The 19,667-nt window shown below is 35.1% G+C and overlaps 2 protein-coding genes and 2 pseudogenes across 3 annotated transcripts; 2 read left to right on the top strand and 2 right to left on the bottom strand.

Annotated features, from left to right (window-relative positions):
* The first annotated feature begins 1,235 nt into the window (after window positions 1–1,235).
* On the top strand, window positions 1,236–2,145 carry LOC104784100 (KIN17-like protein pseudogene; annotated as a pseudogene).
* A 1,443-nt stretch (window positions 2,146–3,588) lies between these two features.
* Window positions 3,589–6,548, top strand: LOC104784102 (phosphoinositide phospholipase C 7). Its single transcript, XM_087510644.1, has 9 exons — window positions 3,589–4,067; window positions 4,159–4,355; window positions 4,445–4,580; window positions 4,669–4,908; window positions 5,001–5,239; window positions 5,353–5,470; window positions 5,603–5,746; window positions 5,851–5,937; window positions 6,021–6,548. The coding sequence occupies exons 1-9, from the start codon at window positions 3,768–3,770 to the stop codon at window positions 6,312–6,314; spliced, it is 1,755 nt and encodes a 584-aa protein (XP_087366770.1). The 5' UTR covers window positions 3,589–3,767; the 3' UTR covers window positions 6,315–6,548.
* A 2,133-nt stretch (window positions 6,549–8,681) lies between these two features.
* LOC104781484 (putative serine/threonine-protein kinase-like protein CCR3 pseudogene) lies at window positions 8,682–11,530 on the bottom strand (annotated as a pseudogene). The gene has a single exon (XR_015597093.1). The product of XR_015597093.1 is annotated as a putative serine/threonine-protein kinase-like protein CCR3 pseudogene (transcript).
* A 5,252-nt stretch (window positions 11,531–16,782) lies between these two features.
* Window positions 16,783–19,275, bottom strand: LOC104781485 (uncharacterized). Its single transcript, XM_010506164.2, has 6 exons — window positions 18,742–19,275; window positions 17,929–18,057; window positions 17,718–17,838; window positions 17,536–17,617; window positions 17,280–17,433; window positions 16,783–17,190 (listed from the first exon to the last, which is right to left on the bottom strand). Exons 1-6 carry the CDS (start codon window positions 19,021–19,023, stop codon window positions 17,056–17,058), a joined length of 903 nt encoding a protein of 300 aa, XP_010504466.1. The 5' UTR covers window positions 19,024–19,275; the 3' UTR covers window positions 16,783–17,055.
* Window positions 19,276–19,667: the final 392 nt, after the last annotated feature.

Raw genomic sequence — 19,667 nt, forward strand, 5'->3', positions numbered from 1 at the left:
AATGATACTCGGCCTTGTCCGGGCTGACACAACGCACCAGGCCGCAAGGGTTGCAAAGCCTAAGTAGTCTCGGATGTGGGTGGAGTTGTACTAGGATAAACCGATCGGGAAGTCTGCAGCTTCCGTCCCTCGACCGGATTGACCCGGTGCAATTCCCATCGTAGCGTTCCGTGACTGTACTATGGCCTGCGTGATCATAGTACGGTTCGGGGGCGTTACAGACCATGCCAGGTTCTTCTCAATCGAACAAATCTTTGCATTCATTGTAGTCTTCCATTTCGAGTGTAGAACAGCTTCCTCGAAAGAAGTGGGATTTGAGATCACCATAAGTGCTGCTACAATCTCCTCCTCCTCCTCAGGTCCTACTCTCACCATATTTGTCTTTTCTTTGGTGTTTGATAGCTCCTCCCCGGATGTGTAATCAACGTTCCAAACATGTGGCCTTCTTGTTCTGCTCGTTGTTGCAGCTTCTGGTCGAGCATGAGTTTGTGGAGGAGGATCTCTTCTTCTTCACTTTCATCGATCTCATGCTCATCTTCCCACTCGAGCTCTATGTTCTGTTCTGCAGAGAGACTTTCATCCCAACTCCATTTTTTTATCTTCTTTGAATATCACATCACGACTGATGTGAGTCTTCTTTTCTATCGGATCATACATCTTGAATGCTTTTGACTCACTGATGTACCCGATCATGACGCACTTCACGCTCTTGTCATCTAGTTTGGTCCTTTTCACATCTGGAATGTGAACATAACCAACACAGCCAAAAATTCGAAAATGCTCCACTGATGGCTTGTTCCCACTCCATGCTTCTTCTGGAGTCATGTCCTTCACGATCATCGTAGGAGATCGATTTAGGACATGGTTTGCCCATTGCACTACATCTGGCCAAAAGCTCCTTGGTACTTCCTTCTCTATCAGCACAGGTCTCACCATGTTCATGAGAGTTCTGTTCCTACGCTCAGCAACGCCGTTCTGTTGTGGAGTGTACACAGTGGTCAGCTGGCGTTTGATTCCGTGTTCCTTACAGAACTCCTTGAACTCAATGGAGTTGTACTCTCCTCCTCTGTCTGTCCTTAGACATTTGATGAGACTTCCTGTATGTTTCTCCACATACGCCTTAAACAGTTCAAATTGGTGAAAAGCCTCTGATTTCTCAAGCACAAAGTAGATCCACGTCCTTCTTAAGAAGTCGTCAATGAAGCTTATCAGATATCTCTTCTCTTTGTTCGATGATGGAGTTATTTGACCGCACAGATCAGGGTGAACAAGTTGCAACTTCTCTGTAGCTCTCCACTTGCTTTGCTTTGGAAAGGAAGCTCGATGGTGTTTGCCCTTGACATATGATTCGCAGGAGAAACAAGAGAGTTGAGAGTTAAAAGATTGAAGAACAAGAGAGTAAAGAGTGATTTAGCTGAGGAGCAGAAACAAGAGAGAGAGAGAGATTCAGAAGCAGATTGAGAGAGCTGCTGAGAAATCGAATGATGGTCGTGGTGAAGAAGTTGTTGAGGATAATGATGATATGAAGAAGAAGAAGAAGAAGAAGAAAGATGAAGAATTGAAGTTGAAGAGTGGAGCTAAGGTTGGGTTTGCTCTTGGTGGATGCGTTAAGCAGGATGCTACAGGTAAAGAGAGAGGGGAGAGCTTGAAAATCGTGTTTGACGATGAGGGGAATGAGAAGGTGGTTGGGAGAGGGGAGAAGAAGAAGAGAAGCGGGGACTCGGGAAGAAGCGACAAGGAGAAGAGATCAGCTTTGGATGAGTTGATGAAGGAGGAAGAGAAGAAGAAGGAGAGGATGAATCGTAAAGATTACTGGTTGTTTGAAGGGATCATTGTCAAGGTGATGAGTAAGGGATACTATAAGCATAAAGGTGTTGTGAAGAAAGTGATTGATAAGTATGGTGGGGAGATCGAAATGCTTGATTCTAAGCATGTGCAGATAGTTGAACAGGAGAAGCTAGAGGCGGTGCTTTCACATATAGGAGGGTCAGTGAAGATAGTGAATGGGGCATACCGTGGTTTGAATGCAAAGTTGTTGGGTTTGGATACAGAGAAGTTTTGTGCTAAATGCAGATCGAGAAAGGTGTCTATGATGGAAGAGTCATCGAGTCTATTATGTATGAGGACATATGCAAACTTGCTTAGTTAAATATTTAGACTATGTTGGGTTTTGCGATGCGTTGTTGAACCTTTTTTTTAATCAGCAAGTTACACATTATGATCCACGATAGGTATTAGACATGTTATGTTATTGACTAGAATATATGGGTTGGTCTTTTGGTCTACTCAATATGGTTGGTATCTTTGAGAAATCTTGTGATGGTGTTTTGATCAAAGCTTAAGGCATGAAGTAGACATATAGACTTAGATATCTTTGAAGTATTCTATATTCTTCCATGTTTTCCATTCTCTTCTTGTTCTCTGTTCTCTTCTTCTATGCCAAATGCATCATCATCCTTAACAAGTTATATTACGCACTCTTATATGTTGCATCATCTTCAATATTATAACAAGTGAATGTGAAAAAGAAAAACATTTTACTTAAATCATATGAAAGGTTTGACTTTCTTTTAGTACGATTTTACTAGTCTCTCTTTCTCTTTAAATTCATAGTTTAAAGAGGTGTAAGCAATTCTCCATTGATGATCAACTGTTTAAAGACTCGATACATGATTTGATGACTGTTTTGTTTTTTTTTGTCAAACTGATGACTGTTTTGCTATGTAAGATTTAATGCTCTTTTATGAAAAATTGTACCACTATTATTCATCTTTCTTAATTAGTCAATCAAAATACAATAATATGACATATTATATTATATTCAAAAAAAAATTAAAATTAAATTCAGAAAAACAAAACAAAACAAATAAACAAAATCTGTTTATTTTTTATTGAGAAAATTATGTCAGTTTGAGTTTATAAAAAACATTTAGGATTTATATTTATAATTAAATAAAATTATATATCAGTTTGAGTTTATAAAGGAGGATTAAGATTTAAAGTTTATAATTAAAAAAAAATATATGTAAGCTTGGATTTATAAAAGAGTGATTAGAGTTTATGGTTTAAATTTTACAATTAAAGTTTGAGTTAATAAAAGAGGATTAGGGTTTAGACTTTACAATTAAATGAAATTATATTATGGTTTGAGTTTACAAAAGAGTGGTTAGAGTTAAGATTTTACAATTAGAACAAATTATATGCCAGTTTGGGTTTATAAAGGAAATATTAGGATATAAACTTTATAATGAAAAAAATATAAATAATGCTAATTTTGTGATTTAAAAAAGATTTGTTTACTCATTAAGTTATGTAAATTTATTCTAGTTGTTTGTTCAGATAAGATCAATTATTTTAGTTTATATAATTAAATTATATGGTAAATTTTGATTAGCTAATTAAGAAGGATTGAATAAGAGAGTGGGGATGAACCCAAGATTGTTCTTTAGGTCCCATTATAGAGCAAGTAAAGAACTTATCAATTATTAATTCAATTAATACTAAAATGAAGACAAAACAATTAGAAGAGATAATAAAATGAGAATCTGCCGACATAAATTAAAAGAAAAAATCCACGTGGACTAATTTGTTTGTGATAACAAATTCATATCTTGACAGCCCAAATTTTATGGAAAAGTCACTATTACAATCAAACCGCCAACGTGAAGAAGAGAACAATAAAACTAAAAATTCAGATTGAGAGAGAGAGATATCACATTCCTTCTTCAATCATCAAATCATCATCATCATCGGTCGTGATTTTCACAATGTCGAAGCAAACATACAAAGTCTGCTTCTGTTTCCGTCGGAGGTATCGACACACCGTCTCGGTAGCACCGCCCGAGATCAAGACACTTTTCGAGAATTATTCCGACAAAGGTCTCATGACGACCGATCTCCTCCTTAGGTTCCTGATCGATGTTCAGAAACAAGACAAAGCGACGAGAGAAGAAGCTCAAGCGATCGTCAACGCCTCATCTTCTCTTCTTCATCGTAATGGTCTCCACCTTGATGCTTTCTTCAAATACCTTTTTGGTATTAACAACTCTCCTCTTGCTTCTCATGAGGTGATTCAAAATCAAGATTTAGATTGAAGAGACTGATTGATTCTTGAATACTAATTTATGACTTTTTTTTTTCGTTTTTCTTTTGGGACAGGTGCATCAAGATATGGATGCTCCATTGTCACATTATTTTATATTTACAGGACATAACTCGTATTTAACTGGTAATCAACTGAGTAGTGATTGCAGTGAAGTGCCTATCATTGAAGCATTGAAAAAAGGTGTTAGAGTTATTGAATTGGATATTTGGCCTAACTCTGATGAAGGTGGTATCGATGTTCTTCACGGAAGGTATATATATATATTACTAATGTCTCTGTTTTGTTGAAGTATGGATTAATTTTTTGTTTTGTTCTTGCTGAACCGTTTTTAAATATTAGGACACTCACATCACCTGTGGAGCTGATTAGATGTCTAAGAGCTATTAGAGAACATGCCTTTGATGTATCTGATTATCCAGTTGTTGTGACTCTTGAAGATCATCTTACTCCTAAACTCCAAGCTAAAGTTGCTGAGGTTTGTATAGCTTCTTTTGCAATTCTGTGAGAAATCTTTTGGGGAGGTTTAGTAATTGATATATAGAGATGTTGTGTTGTACTTCTAGATGGTTACAGATGTATTTGGAGAAATGTTGTTTACTCCTCCTTCCGGTGAATGCTTAAAGGAGTTCCCATCGCCCTCTTCTTTGAAAAACCGTATTATGATCTCAACTAAACCTCCTAAAGAGTACAAGGCAGCGAAAGGTGATGATGATGTGGTGAAAAAAGGTAGGAATTTGGGTGATGATGAAGTTTGGGGAAAAGAAGTTCCAAGCTTTATTAGACGGGACAGAAGTGGTGACAAGGTTTGTATATATAGAAGAAACACATCAGCTTCATTTAAATCTCAATGGTTCATATGTACAAGTTGGTTTGATCTTTTTCTTCCTTGATGTAGAATGGTTCAAATGTAGATGATGATGATACTGATGATGATGAAGATGATGACGATGGTGATGAAAAGATTAAGAAGAATGCACCACCGGAATACAAGCATTTGATTGCAATCCAGGCCGGGAAACCGAAAGGTGGAATAACTGAATGTTTGAAGGTGGATCCTGATAAAGTAAGACGGCTTAGCTTGAGTGAAGAACAACTTGAAAAAGCCTCAGAAAAATATGCTAAACAGATTGTGAGGTATTTTTCCCTCAAGTTACTCTTCTTATATACATCAAAAACAAGTTCAGACCAATAAAGATTCAACTATGTTTCCATAAGAAACTCTGTTGATCATGGAGTAAATAATGTAGGTTTACTCAGAGGAATTTGCTTCGGGTTTATCCAAAAGGAACTAGAATTACTTCATCGAACTACAACCCTCTGGTTGGTTGGAGCCATGGAGCTCAAATGGTTGCTTTCAATATGCAGGTTTCTTTTTAAATATTTCTTACATCTCCAAGTTTTCTGTTCCAGTTTACAGAACATCAAAATCATATGCCACAAGCTACATATAGTTTGCAAAAGATTATTTAATTTTTGAAATGACTTTATCTTGTGAAGGGACTTGGAAGATCATTGTGGGTAATGCAAGGAATGTTTAGAGGCAATGGAGGATGTGGCTACATCAAGAAACCTGATATTTTGCTGAAACCGGATTCTGTCTTTGACCCGGAAGTTACATTACCAGTTAAAACAACACTAAGGGTCAGAGAACTAAATTATTCTCTGTTTTGGTCAGTTGTAGATGTTGAATTCTTAGTAAAAGTCCATGAGCTTATAGTGTATTGGTTTGTTTATATATGTTTTAGGTAACTATATACATGGGAGAAGGATGGTACTATGATTTTCCTCACACACACTTCGATGGATATTCTCCACCTGACTTCTATACAAGGGTATTATAAAAATGCTGCAACCTTAAGGTTTTAGTAGTTTTGAGGCTGAAACTGATATATGAAGTTTCCAAATTTTATATCAGGTTGGAATCGCTGGAGTTCCGGCGGATACAGTAATGAAGAAGACAAAAACGTTAGAGGATGACTGGATACCAGCTTGGGACGAGGTTTTTGAGTTCCCATTAACAGTTCCAGAGCTTGCTCTTCTACGTATTGAGGTACATGAGTATGACATGTCTGAGAAAGACGATTTTGGAGGCCAGGCTTGCTTGCCGGTCTGGGAGCTGAGGCAAGGAATACGTTCCGTTCCTCTGCGTAACCAGGATGGTGTCAAGTGTAGATCCGTGAAGCTTCTTGTGCGGTTGGAGTTTGTGTGAGTATATTACGAGAAATGTTTGTTTTAAGTACATACAAGTAAACCGAGTTTGTGATTTTGGTTTATGGGTTTGGTTATAGTGTGAATGTTCTTTATTGGTTTGGTATAAGGATTTGTAATTTTGTGCTGTGTCTGTGAGTTGAAAGCAACGTACAATTTTATATGCTACTATTTTTATAAAGTTTGTAATTTGCGCATACATTACTTGAAATGAAGGAATCCAAAACTTGTAAAATCGTTGTAGTTCTTTAATTATGTGATTTCGCAACTTAAACTAATAAAAGTTTTAATTGATCACTAACTACTATGTATTAATTTTACTAGCATTGTTAGCAAGTGCATAAATCTAATCCAAAAGACATAAATCCCCTATATAATAAAACGGAAGTACACAACATTGTTTTGTAGATTAATTGGTTATACATTAATGATAGATTAATTGGTTACAAATAGGTAGGTTATACTAAAAAAATTAAAGAGAATATTCTAAAGAATCATATCATCTAACTTACCATATTAATTTCCTTTATTAAATTATTCATCAAATAAAATCTTTTGATATTTAACTTAACATATTAATTTGTTAATTATCATTATACTTCACCTTTCATTTTTATATATGAGTCTATTTTGTGAAACAAATAAATTATCATATTATTTATTATAATTAAAAAATAGTTTTATTTCTGGATATACCATAAGTTGAATTCTTAAAAACAAATATAAATTGTTCAATCTATAAAATATTCAAGCTTTAGTAATATTATTCTTTAGAAATAATATATATTGAATTAAAAATTTTACTGAGTAACGGGCCAAAAGTTCAATATTTAAATTCAAATTTACAAAATTATGTCTTATAATGACATTCAAGTCATGATGTAGAATATACATCGTTGAAAAAATTTCACATATATAACCTAATACAACATATTAAAATTTTATTTTAAAATATAAAATATACAAAATTTTGTATAAAATAAAATTGTGTCCAGTGTTATAGCAAGTGTACTTATCTAAAATCATTAACAATATAAAACTTACAAAATATGTTCAAATCATCATATTTAGCATATGATTTTATTGTATAATGTTTTATCCAAAAAACTTTTAAAAACAATCATATAAATTATATTTTATATAAAAATTACAATATAAATAAAATAAATTTCAATAGCACGGTTTTAATCTAGTAGATATGTATATGATATGTCATCCTAAACACATAAATAGATAAAAGAAGAAATATAGGAAAAGACGAAAAGTCGTTAAGAGTTGGAAAATTTTATTAAGGAAACAAGAAGTCATTTATTTGTTGGCCGACCTCACCGCCATGATTGCCTCACCACCGTGCGCTGCCGCCATATTTTTGGTTAAATTAAAACTATTCATGTATATCTTTCTTCTTGTCATAGACTCTTAGTTATCGTCATCTATGCAATTTAATTTTCGCGTGGAAGAACTTTTATCAGTTGAAGTGTGTATATATTTAAGTTCCGAGGCCCATCGCACGTTGATCATAATTGAATACAGCATTAAAACTTTAGAAGCACCGCTCAAGTTAAATGAATGGGAAGTTAAATTAGCTGTCACCGCATGTATAACGACATTACCACTAAATAGTACTAACACTGATTTTATTTCATTGTTGGGACCAATGTAATCATGTTAAATGCTTTGCGGATACATGAACAAAACCACTGACATTCTATAGTTATATTGTCTTAATCAAACATTTTATTTTTCTGATCAAAGATCAAAAAAATCTATTGTAATGAATAGTGAGAGTGATAAATAAGGTTTTAGAAGATTTAAATTGCATTTTTTTTTATTGGGGATGTTTCCTATTTTAGGAATCTGGAAGTAGAAGAAATTTCTTGATAATTAGGAAAATTCCAAAAAGACAGAAAGTATTGACCGGGACCGGTAATAAATTGGAATCTTCAAAGTCAAACAGACTTGGAGGATTTGTTTGTTGGCATGGCATGATGACATGTCAAACATATGAGAACTTTACAAGTGTAATAACTAGACCCCACCTACTTTTTCTCTATACACTCTTAACTTTTAAAGCTTTTTATGGTTTTGGGAATTTCCAAGATACAACACAACCCACATGGACGGCACTTTGACTAGAGATTACATCCACGCCAAAGCTATGGAGTAGTAATGTATACTATTCCCTAACAAGCGGCCTCCATAAATAAAATTAACAATACGTTTTGACCAAAAGAACGACATCATAATTCTCATCTTCCTTCATACACAAAAAACCAATAAATTAATGATTTCCAACTTTTAATCATTCGCTCTCGTCTCCGCTGTCCAAATGATACATTTCCCCAACCAAAAGGGGTTAGACCATGAATAATTGAATATTCCAGTTTTCATACGCTAACACTATTTACAGACGGAAAAAAAAAATTCATCCAAAAAAAAGTCCGAAAATATTTAAGAGAGAAACAATGAAATCCTCAAAATAATTTTCCTATTGTAAAAAAAAATCAAAGAAACGAGAGTCAAATATTTTGATTTTGAATCTCTCAATCAGAGACAATAGAGCAAATACCACTACTAGAGATACTCCCATGACTATCCCCACACAAATCCAATGCTCTCTCCAAATTCCCAACTATATCCGTCATCGTCGGTCTATTTCTCCCTTCCGCATTCACACAATGCATAGCCGTATAAGCCACCAGCTCCACCGCATCTCCTTCCCCTAGCCCCGGTGATCCCACTCTCGGATCCAATATCCTCCCAAGCTCATCCGCTGTAATCGCTGGAACCGAGTAATCCACCAAATGCACCGGGGCAGCTTCAACACTCCCTTCCTCCAAATCACCACCGTTCTTAAATATCGCTCTTTTGCCTGTCAGCAATTCTAACAACACCACTCCCAGTCCATACACGTCGCTCTTGTCCGTTAAAACATTGAGACTGTAGTACTCTGGATCAATATATCCGACCGTTCCCGCAGCTTTCATTGGACGTTGTTGATGATGATGATGATGATGGTTATGATCTTTCCCTAACTCTGGACCCATTAATGATAACCCGAAATCCGAAACTCTAGCGACCCAATTCGAGTCTAGCAAGATGTTAGACGACTTAATATCTCTATGAATGATAGGTGGCACCGCGTAATTGTGTAGATACTCGATTCCTCTAGCCGCGTCTAACGCGATTTTGATCCGCATTTTCCATGAGTTGATCAAACTGCTGTGTTTCTCCACGTTGTTCTTGTCGTGTAGATGATCGTAAAGCGCACCGTTCTTCATGTAATCGTAAACAAGAAGCCTCTCTTCTTTCTCCTCGCAGTAACCAACTAGCCTCACCAAATGCTTATGGTGAAGCCTCGATAGAAACGCGATCTCCGAGTCAAACGCGGTTTCTTTCTCTTGAAGTTTCTTCATTTTCGCGTTCACTTCGCCGCGTTTGATCGCGACTTCTCTCCCGTCGCTGAGTTTTCCTCTGTAAACAACGCCGAAGCTCCCCGAACCGATTATGTTCTCTAGAGAGAAGTTTCCTGTGGCTGAAGCTAGCTCGGAGAAGGTAAACTCTTCAGCTTTATCCGGGTGTTTCATCGACGACGTTCCACTTCTCTGTCTCCTCATAGATAGCATTCTTGACCCTTGACGTCTTATGGTTAAAGACCGGCTATTGGAACTGTTAGACCGGCTATTAGAACTGCCGCGAGTTATCGTCGGTTGAACAGAGTTATGAACTTTCTTCTTCCCCAAGCAAGCTCCAGTCCATAAACAGTAAACCACACTACATATCCCTGCGAATGCTCCTACTGATCCAACGATCGCAAACGCTAACAACCCTCTCGTTAAAGCTTTCGACGGAGGAGACGAAGCTGACGGTGGTGATGACGGTGGAGGAAGAGGAAACTGACTCGGAGGACTCGCTGGGAACTGAATCTGGCATGATTTACAGATCGAACCGGAACCGGAACAGAGCTTATCAGATTGTGGATAGATACCACAAGAGCAAAGGGATGAAGATGCAACGCATGGACCTGGTAAGACTTCTGGGAAAGGGAGGAAGATTCTTGAGAAATTTGTAGGGTTCCAACACATGATTGAGAGGTTACTTGATACTAACCCGCAGATTAGACCCGGACCCGAAGATATCGACTCGAACGAGATCGAGTCTGTGACATTGTTGAACCTCTCTGCTCCTCCTCCCCAGCAAACAACAGAGTTGTTAGAGCTTCTCGTCGCGCAGGTGAAGTTTGATCCGAGTGAGAGAGATGAGTAACGGTTAGGTTGGTTCGATGTAACAACATTAAGCTGACCAGATTCGTTGTTTCCGATGCAAATCAAACTCCCGGTAGTGTTGAATCCACAGGCGTGTGATTCACCTGCGGTTATGGTCATCATCGACGTGTTTCCGAATCCGGTTTGGATCCGACCCGATTTGGTCGAATCGGATCCCCAGCAAAGGATCCGGTTGTTTGGAATCGAAACGCCGCAGGAGAAACCAACGCCGGATGAAATTGACCGGAACTTCTCGTTCGCCGGAGGTTTCGATTGGTCGGAGTCTCTCCAGCATTTTACGGAACCTGTGCCGTTGACGGTGGCGCAGATTTGTTTATCGCCGACGGAGAGACTCTGGAGCAAAACGGTGTCGTTGAGGTAGATTCTTTTGGGATCGAGAGTGTAGCTTCCTACGTTGTCCCAACAGAGAAGGCTGTAACCACCAGAGCGTATACCGCAGAGGAGATTATCACCGGCGGCGATCGAGGAGAATGAGACGCCGGGGTTTAGAGTGACGTTTGTACGACGGCGCGTGTCGTAACAGAGTATACGCTGCGCGGGTTGGCCGGAGATTAAAGCGCAGACGGTGTCGGAGCCGTAAACGACGGCGTATGTTGAGCCTGATCCTAATGAGGTGACGACGGGAGACAAGAGGAGGAAGATAACGGCAACGTTGACGGTGACGGAAAACGTCACGGTTGGATTGATGAACCTCTTCATCTACAGAGGTTGAATTTGACTGTTGTCTTCGTCGTCGTCTTCGACACTGAATTGGATTGGTTCATTTTTAAAAAACTCTCTCACAAAAGACTCTGTAATTAGAGCAGAGAGAAGAAGGAAGAAGGAAGAAGAAGACGTTTTTGAGATTTATTAGGGGAGAGACAAAACAGTAAATTACAAAAAAAAAAAATTAGTGAGAGAGATTAGCTTAAGAAGATGCGTTTTTAAATATATGTTCGAGTGTCCACGTTTCGTTTTTGTCTTTCTTTTGATTTTTTTTTTTTAATTTATTACAAGAGATATTAAATGTTTTCTAAAACATACATACGAGTAGTAATTATTAGATTTGTTTTTTTAAAAAGGAAATTCATTAGTATCTATATATATGAAAATGGAAAACAAAAGAGTGTAAATTTGTCATTTAATTAAGATATGTTTTAAAATTAGAAAATCTCTACTGTTATACCTTTTAAAGATTCTCGAAAGAAATTTTGAATTGAATTATTTGGACCGTTTCAATATTTAAATATAACACAACTACTGCGATGTGTATGTATGTGTGTAGTATATTACTAATATATGGGAGATTTAATATATTAGTCATTCAACAACCGCTCGTATGATGCAAAAGTAGTGTGAATAATATAAAGAAAATTAAATCTTTTGGCCATATATAACAATTCAAATTATATTATAAGGTCTATGTTTCCAAAATTGTTTTATTTTTCTCTTTTTCTCTTGTGTGAAGTTATTAAAACTGTGTGAATTTCTGATTTATTGAACTTTCCAATTTTTATGTTTGACTAAGTATGCAATATCTAAGGGTAAAGAGTTCAATGTTTTTCTATATAAACTTTCTTTTTTTTCACCTAGACCTTCCTCATTCAAAAACTATCCTTAATTTTGGTTAAATACAATTTAGACTAAGAGTCTCACTGGTTCAAACGCTGCGGTTGCGGTTGCGGGAGATTGCAGAAGCGGGCGATTGCGGTTTTAAGCGTTATTAAGCGTTTTGAACGACTGGTTTAGCAGTTTAAAATTGGTGCGTTTGCGGGAGATTTACGACTGGTTGACCAGCGGGTGCAATAGCGGTTGGAACATAATAAATGTGATATATAATATATAAATGTTTAAAAACATAAATTTTTTAATTAAACTTGATTTATAATTTAAATTTATTAAAAAATACTAAAATAATTATTCAAAAAACAAATAAATTTCATATTGAAATACTTATTCTTTTATGCATTTGGCTTTTCACCAAAAATTTAATCAAATAATTTGATAAATGACAAAACATATGCTTTAGATCGTAGATCTTTTCTCTTTTCTCTTAGATCTGGGTCAGTAGTTGCATCGGTAGGAATGGTTAAGTGAGAGTTGAGAAGAGTCACTAATAATTTGTTTTAATATTTTTCACAAATAATCTTATTTTTTAAAAATTTCTAATGAAATATTATATTTATTTAGATTTTTTTGAACTTATGTGCGATGTGTCATTAAATTTACATCAAGTTTTCCGGGTTATTGTTAATTAGAATATTATTTTCTTCTAATTGTTTATTTTATAATCTCTGTAATCATATTTGTACTTTATTTTTTCCCATCTTTAATGAGTAAAATGGTTAGATAGAAGATATAACACAAAAGAATTTCATTATCATTGATTTCTTTTAAGTTTTTTATAAAAAAAAAAAAAAAGTTCCAACCGCAATCGCCCGCAACCGCAAACGCTTGCGGGAAGCAGCTTTTGGAATTCAGTGGTTTAAAGCGGTTGGAAGCGATTGGAAGCGTTTTATGTGATTGGTTCCAATCGCTAGCAACCGCTATCACCCGCAAACATAGCGTTTACGGGAGGTAGCGGGAGAACCAGTCAACACCTAAGTAATGTGTCGTCCACCCATCGTCATCGATAGGTCAACTAAGAATCAAATTATAGTAATACAGTATTTATTTTTGTGTTAATATAATTTTAGAAAAATTAGGTAGATCATAAATGAAAAAAAATCTACAACCATAAAACCAAAAATTACCTTTTCACAATACTATGTTCATCCATCAAAACTTACGCTATAATCTTGAAAACTGAAACTATTATAGTTCTTTAATTAATATTTTTTTTCGTTTTTGTTAAAAACTTTAATTAATATTTCAACAATAAGTTTTTCAACCTCACCATTCATATTCTTTTGGATATCGTACGCTCTTATTTTGTTAATTATATTCAGCAAACTATTTTGTTATTTTTAGATTACATCTTATTAAAAGTGGAAACTAACTGCAATTCAGAGAACTTTTTATGATTATACTGCACTGTATGATAAACGTGTAAGAATTCTAGTAATAGCAACAAGATTTGTTATATTTTTTTGAGAAATGGATGAAAAGAACGATTCATGGATTCTAAACGCGCATGCATGATGCATGTACTTTCGTAGGGAGTTCTTCCGGTTTTGTAATAAAGAGAAGTCAGAAAATTGATTTGACGAAAAGTCCCAAAAAGAGAAAGAGAGGAAATTAATGATAAACTAAAAACGACAGCAAAATTATAAAGCAAAAAAAAACTTATTCAACATATATATGGCTGCTGCCCATGTTTGACCAAAGAACTTGAATGGTTCATTTGCTTCAATATTGCCATTAACCGGTTCAATATAATTTAGTAACATTCCCTAAGTAGTACAGTATAGTAGTATTCATAAATATATGAAAGAAAATGAAGTCAAAGCTGAGACCAGAATTAGATGGACGACAGACTTGGGAGAAACCTTCTCTGAATCTCTCTCTTACGCCACACATTTTTCTCACCTCTTTTTCCCTTCAAATACGTACACTCTCGTAACAATAAGTTTTGACTTGTATCCCATTTCATTTTCACCTGCTCTATTTTTTTATATAGTATATTTATACATCTCCTTTGTTTTGATGTTTATTTTTTATTCAAGGTTCAGGTTCGCGCGTTATCAATATTGAAAACCATGAGTAAAGATATCTACGGACTGACTACATAGTACACACGTACTTGCATGAACTTCACGTGTGTTTTGTTTATTGCTGTTATTTGCAAATAATATCTATGTTTGTATTTGATTTAACAATGGCAATAATATGATACAAGTTGAACTTTGTAAATGGTGTTAGTGGATTGATTGCTCGGTCAACTATATAATAAAATTCAGTGTTCTAATTACCGAATCTAACAATCTGAGGACTAATTGACTAAGTCTAGACATATGTAATGCGTCAATAAGGTTTTTTTTCACGGTCTATTTTTAAGCTTTTTTTTGTAAGATTCTAAGACTTTAAGATATCAATGGAAAGAAGGCTTATTGGTCCAGCTCTTAGACCACATACTGTATGTGGTAAAACATCATGAAATCAATCAAGGAAGAAAAAAAAATTACTATCATGAAAATCTCGAACCAAAACTTGTATCGATCTTTAAACTTCTAGTAATCAACCTAGATTATAAATTTGAAATCATAGTCGGACAACGCATATTTTGTTCCTCCAACTCCATAGTGAAAATTTCAATTACTAAACCACCATAAGTTTGTTAATTTATTCGTAATTTTACTCAGTGTTCGATTTCTATGATCTATTGTAATTAAGTATTTCATAATTTTGTTATTTTTTTATTTTTGCCAAAACTTGTAAGTGAACAATAAATAACTTGAGTTTGAATTTATTAACACATTGCAAAACTAGAAAAATAGTAGTAATATATAGTATATATATATTTAAGATGCCTTGAATACCCCATGGCTGATTCACATAGGCTGCAGTTTTCATATACTTATCTAAATATAATTAAGAGTGCTGGTATTCGTGGCAATAGGTTAATCCTAAAAAGCAACATATGCGACAAATAATGTCAAACCGTACAACAACATATATATATATTTTAGTTAAGGAACTAAAATGTCAAACTGTTTATATTGTTTTTCACATGAAAATAATCAAACACGCAAGACAGTGAGTTATGCATTGTTATTTTCTAAAATAATTAAAATGCATGCAAGACTAGTTCTAAAAGCTTGAGTTGGCGTACCAGATTAATTCGACCGTAAACTAAAACTCACCTCAAACATCTAATTTTCTGAGGCATATATATGTCATATCAACCTCATATTCAATGAAAATAATGTATCTCTCAGTGTAATTTACGAATTCCTATCACGCGTCTGTGTTCTTGATATTGGTTTCCAGCTGAAGTTGGAAGAATAAGTATAAAACAAACAAAAAAAAAGTAAACTAGCAAATAAAACGAGCCCAAAAAGGTAAAATTTTGTGGGAGTAGTTAGACTTAATTTAGATGTGCGAAAAGAGAAAGCCTTAGAAGTCTAAGCACAGCTCACAACGATCCACTTATAAACAACAAACATGAGAAGGGCCGACCATAAAAAAATTAAAGATTAGTTGCAAGAAAATACAATTAATTATAAGAATTAGGAACATGACAGGTTTGTTATGTAACCAACCCCTCACGAACTCTTTTGACCTGTAATAATGTATTAAATGAAACTTAAAAAATGGGTATTTTATAGAGAAGGAGATTGTAATAATGAATGTATGCGAGCTATAATTAGGAACATTTGCCTCAAATACTTTTTGATAGATCCTGACTTTAACTTTCAGATTTCAATCTACAACAAATACTTTTTGCTGGATCCTATTAAAAAAGAAATACTAGTGTTTTCTCATCATTTATATGAATCATATTTTATACTCTTTTGTATTATAATGAATAATTTTTTACAATATTTTTTTTCTATCACAAAGATTGATTTTCTGTAAATTCTTATCAATTAATCTAGGTAGTTGCAAATTTTAAAAATTAATAATGAAGAATTTCATAAATCGATGAATTATTATTGGTTAATTATTATTAAAAATATATTATTATAAATAAATAATGCATTTATAGCTAACCATTACAATGTTTTTCTTAATCTATGTAAAAGTGTTAGAAAACGAAGGGAGTAGTATTCAAGGTATTTTTAAGTAAAAATGTATTTGTTTACATCCACAGAGATCTTCCACTGCTCTTTCGTCGGAAATCTATTGATTTCAGTCTGGCGCTTGAAGAACAACTTCCTACAGTTTGATCCTGGGTTGTATCTCTCCCCGCATATGCAGTCTAAATGCTCATCCTGTATTTTTAAGTATCTATGAAAAAATAGACAAGAATTTTTCAATGCGAAAATTTAGTACAATTCTTATTTCACTAATTTTGTATGAATTGAATTATAATTGACGTCAATGTATCCTATTACAAAATAATACTAATGTTTTTTTCATCATTTATAAGAATCATATTTTATAGTATGTCACTCTTAGATTGGGGATAATGATGCGGATAGTGAATATAGGTCTCATGTTATCATTATGCATAGTAAATTCTTGTTTATTTTTTCATACTACACCCAATTTCTATTTCGGTTTAATCCGTATGTCGGTAAATCCAAACAGAACCATCCCAAAAGAAGAAAAAAAGCTTGATCATTAACAAAATTACAGAGAAATCTACAGAATCACTTGACATCAAGAATGTGTAAAAGAGTTTAATCTTGTAAAAGGAATCTACCATATAGATTATAGACAATACGAATGGTAGTTTATGTGCCTTCCTTCTTCTCCTGTGGCTTCCATTGCTGTAACTACTGTTCCAAACAAGTCCTCTGCCATTTTTTTTTTTGTGTGTGGAACACATACTTCTGATATTTCTGTTTTCACCATTACTCTCCGCTTATCTGGTTAAGAGTTCCAGCACGAAGGTGGTATGCCTTGCTTCTCAAACCATTCAGGCATGCGGAAGCGATCATAAAGTGTCGGCCGTACGTCGTCTTCCTCTGACAGTTGTTTCAGAAGCGGTAGAATAACATCCAAGAGCTGCAAGTTTTATAATCCGATTAGTTTCCAAGATTCACAATAGTCTAAAGGGTTCAAAATGTATGAGAGGATTAATGATTAATAGAGACCTGAGTGTCATTTGGCTGCCCAGCGGAAAATGCAATACATGGAATCCCATTTGATGGTTGCAATAAAAAGCTGAAAGGATTGTTGTCAACAATTACTGTCCGACACATATTCTTTGATGTGCTTAACAGATCCTTCACATGATCTCTGTATTGCCTGTTTAGGAATTGCACACAATGAATAAAAAATCTCAGTAATCTTACCACAAACTAGTTTCTTGAAAGATAGAACAGAGCAACCTAATTCAGGATAACTTACGTGCTGACTGTTGAAGGTCGATAAAGTCGGTTGCTGAGTACTTTCCTGGTATCTATCCTATCCACAAGCGGTCTCGCATATCCTGCGGACATGAAGCATGGAATTTTCAACTGTTAGGATTATGTATGTGAGCATTGATTTGAGGACATAACATAATAACACTGAGAAGTAAATCAAAAGACCTTCAAGACCAGCTGTAAACAGAATAAGATCTGCAAACTCGCTGAGTTTCTCTAAAAACTCATGCAGTCCAGGACGCTCAAACACCGTGACATAATTGATCTTAGGTTTCCCATCACATTCCTTCATAAACAAGAGTGACTTGTGTCATAATATAGAAGAAAAAAAAGACATGAAAATTAACTATAGAAGAATATAGGTTCTGAAAGAAACCTTGTCTGTGGATAAGCACTCCAGCTCAAACCACTTTAATCCGGCTTCAATTGCTTGATTGCGTAAAGCAGCAGGTAGACTCGACGTCTCATATGCACACACTAAAGTCTCATCCAAGTCTAGAACTACCTGCAAAGACATCTTCCGTTCTCAGACTACTCTTAAAACTACCAAATACCAAATTAGACTATTCTAACTGGCTCCAGACAAGAAGAACATAAATCTGCAGGATACTACTGACACTCAGTAAGGTAAAGTGAGAACTAAAATTAGTTTGCCACTAACTAACTAAGTAAGCAATGAATGAAAAGGCTCCTTGATACATTAAAATAAGACTTACAATACTCAATAAATCAATGAGCTAAATGATGAATAAGGAAGATACACGATACTCAAAAGGCTACAAAATGAAGCATACACTGTCCTAAACCCATATACTCATCAACAAAAGTAGCTCCATCAATCTGTGAGCTTAACACCAGAAAAAAACTCGAATTCAAGTCTACTTTCCTATTGATTCCATTGATCAAAGCAAAAACTAGATGTTAAACTAAAGTATGCTTGAGCAGTAGTAGTAGTAGACATCTACTACAGATTGGTAATCTCTATGTATAAGGCACGTTTATGCTAAAAAGCAAACAAATTTGCATCTAATTATGAACAATGAAGTAAACCTAGTGTGCTAATCCAGAACTTAAGGCTCGTTCCTCCCTAACTAGAGAGTTCACAGATTCTCAATTTCAAAGCAGCAACAAGAAAAGACAAAATCCAAAAAAAGGACTTTGACCAATTCAATTCCAAAGAAAGAGATACCTTAAGTCTCTGAAGTTCACCATCGCTGGAGGCGATATCGACGGTGGTGGGAGATTCATCAGCCCTATCGAGCAACTCAATAGACGGCAAAGGTTTGAAACCATCAGCGGTGGCTTTAGCAGAAGACGAAGAAGAAGAAGAGAGGAGAGGATGATAGCCAACGGCACGAAGGATCTGAAGAAAGATCTGATAGAAGAAAGCGAGCCAGTCCACCAAAGTCTTCCACACTTGAAACGAACGAGGCGAGTAAACTACATCGGAGGCCTGAGTCAACTCAGCCATGAGAGTTGAAAGGGGGGGGGCTCTCTCTGGGTGAGAGAATCTGACGAAGAGAGACGAAGAGAGAGAGAGAGAGACTTGAAGAAGAAACGAAGCAATCAAAAATTGGAAATGAATCAAATTTATATTTATTTAATTTTGAAGTTAAAATTAATTAAGGAAGGAGAAAGGTTTGTGTGTGTGAAGAAGCCTATGGCGATGGTTCGATTTCAGAGAGAGACATTGAATTTGATCCCACGCGCCCCCTTCCCACTTGTTTTGTTTTGGAATTTACTAGTAGTACCAAATACAATGCTTTTTTTTTTTAATACTGTATTAATAATAATTTGATTGTTATTAAAATAAGATTTGAGGAATAAAAACTTCTGTGTTCGGTAAAGCAAAGATATTAAATTACTATTAAATTAATGTTCAAAGGCTGCCAACTAGGATGATGCCAAAATCAATTAGAATGGTTTTTATGGACTTTTTTAATTTATTTATTTAAGTTCAGAAAAGTCATACATGTATATATTCAATGAATTATGATATGATTTTTTGAGTAGTTAAAGGGATGATTTATGTAGGCCAAATCTGGTCGAGAACGTTTAGAGTGACCAAATTTTATATCAAAGTCGTTGACATCTTTTGCTAGGTAGTTTTATTAG

The sequence above is a fragment of the Camelina sativa genome, chromosome 4 (assembly GCF_030686135.1).
Source record: "Camelina sativa cultivar CO46 ecotype springtype chromosome 4, ASM3068613v1".
NCBI classification, from domain to species: Eukaryota; Viridiplantae; Streptophyta; class Magnoliopsida; order Brassicales; family Brassicaceae; genus Camelina; species Camelina sativa.

Excerpts from the sequence above, each read along its gene's own strand:
- LOC104784102 (XM_087510644.1), top strand. The coding sequence starts at position 3,768 with ATGTCGAAGCAAACATACAAAGTCTGCTTCTGTTTCCGTCGGAGGTAT. Across the intron at positions 4,356-4,444 it reads ATCGATGTTCTTCACGGAAG|GACACTCACATCACCTGTGG; the intron begins GTATATATATAT and ends TTTAAATATTAG. Across the intron at positions 5,938-6,020 it reads CACCTGACTTCTATACAAGG|GTTGGAATCGCTGGAGTTCC; the intron begins GTATTATAAAAA and ends ATTTTATATCAG.
- LOC104781485 (XM_010506164.2), bottom strand. The coding sequence starts at position 19,023 with ATGGCTGAGTTGACTCAGGCCTCCGATGTAGTTTACTCGCCTCGTTCG. Across the intron at positions 18,058-18,741 it reads GTGAACTTCAGAGACTTAAG|GTAGTTCTAGACTTGGATGA; the intron begins GTATCTCTTTCT and ends ATGTCTTTGCAG. Across the intron at positions 17,618-17,717 it reads GTTTACAGCTGGTCTTGAAG|GATATGCGAGACCGCTTGTG; the intron begins GTCTTTTGATTT and ends TCATGTCCGCAG.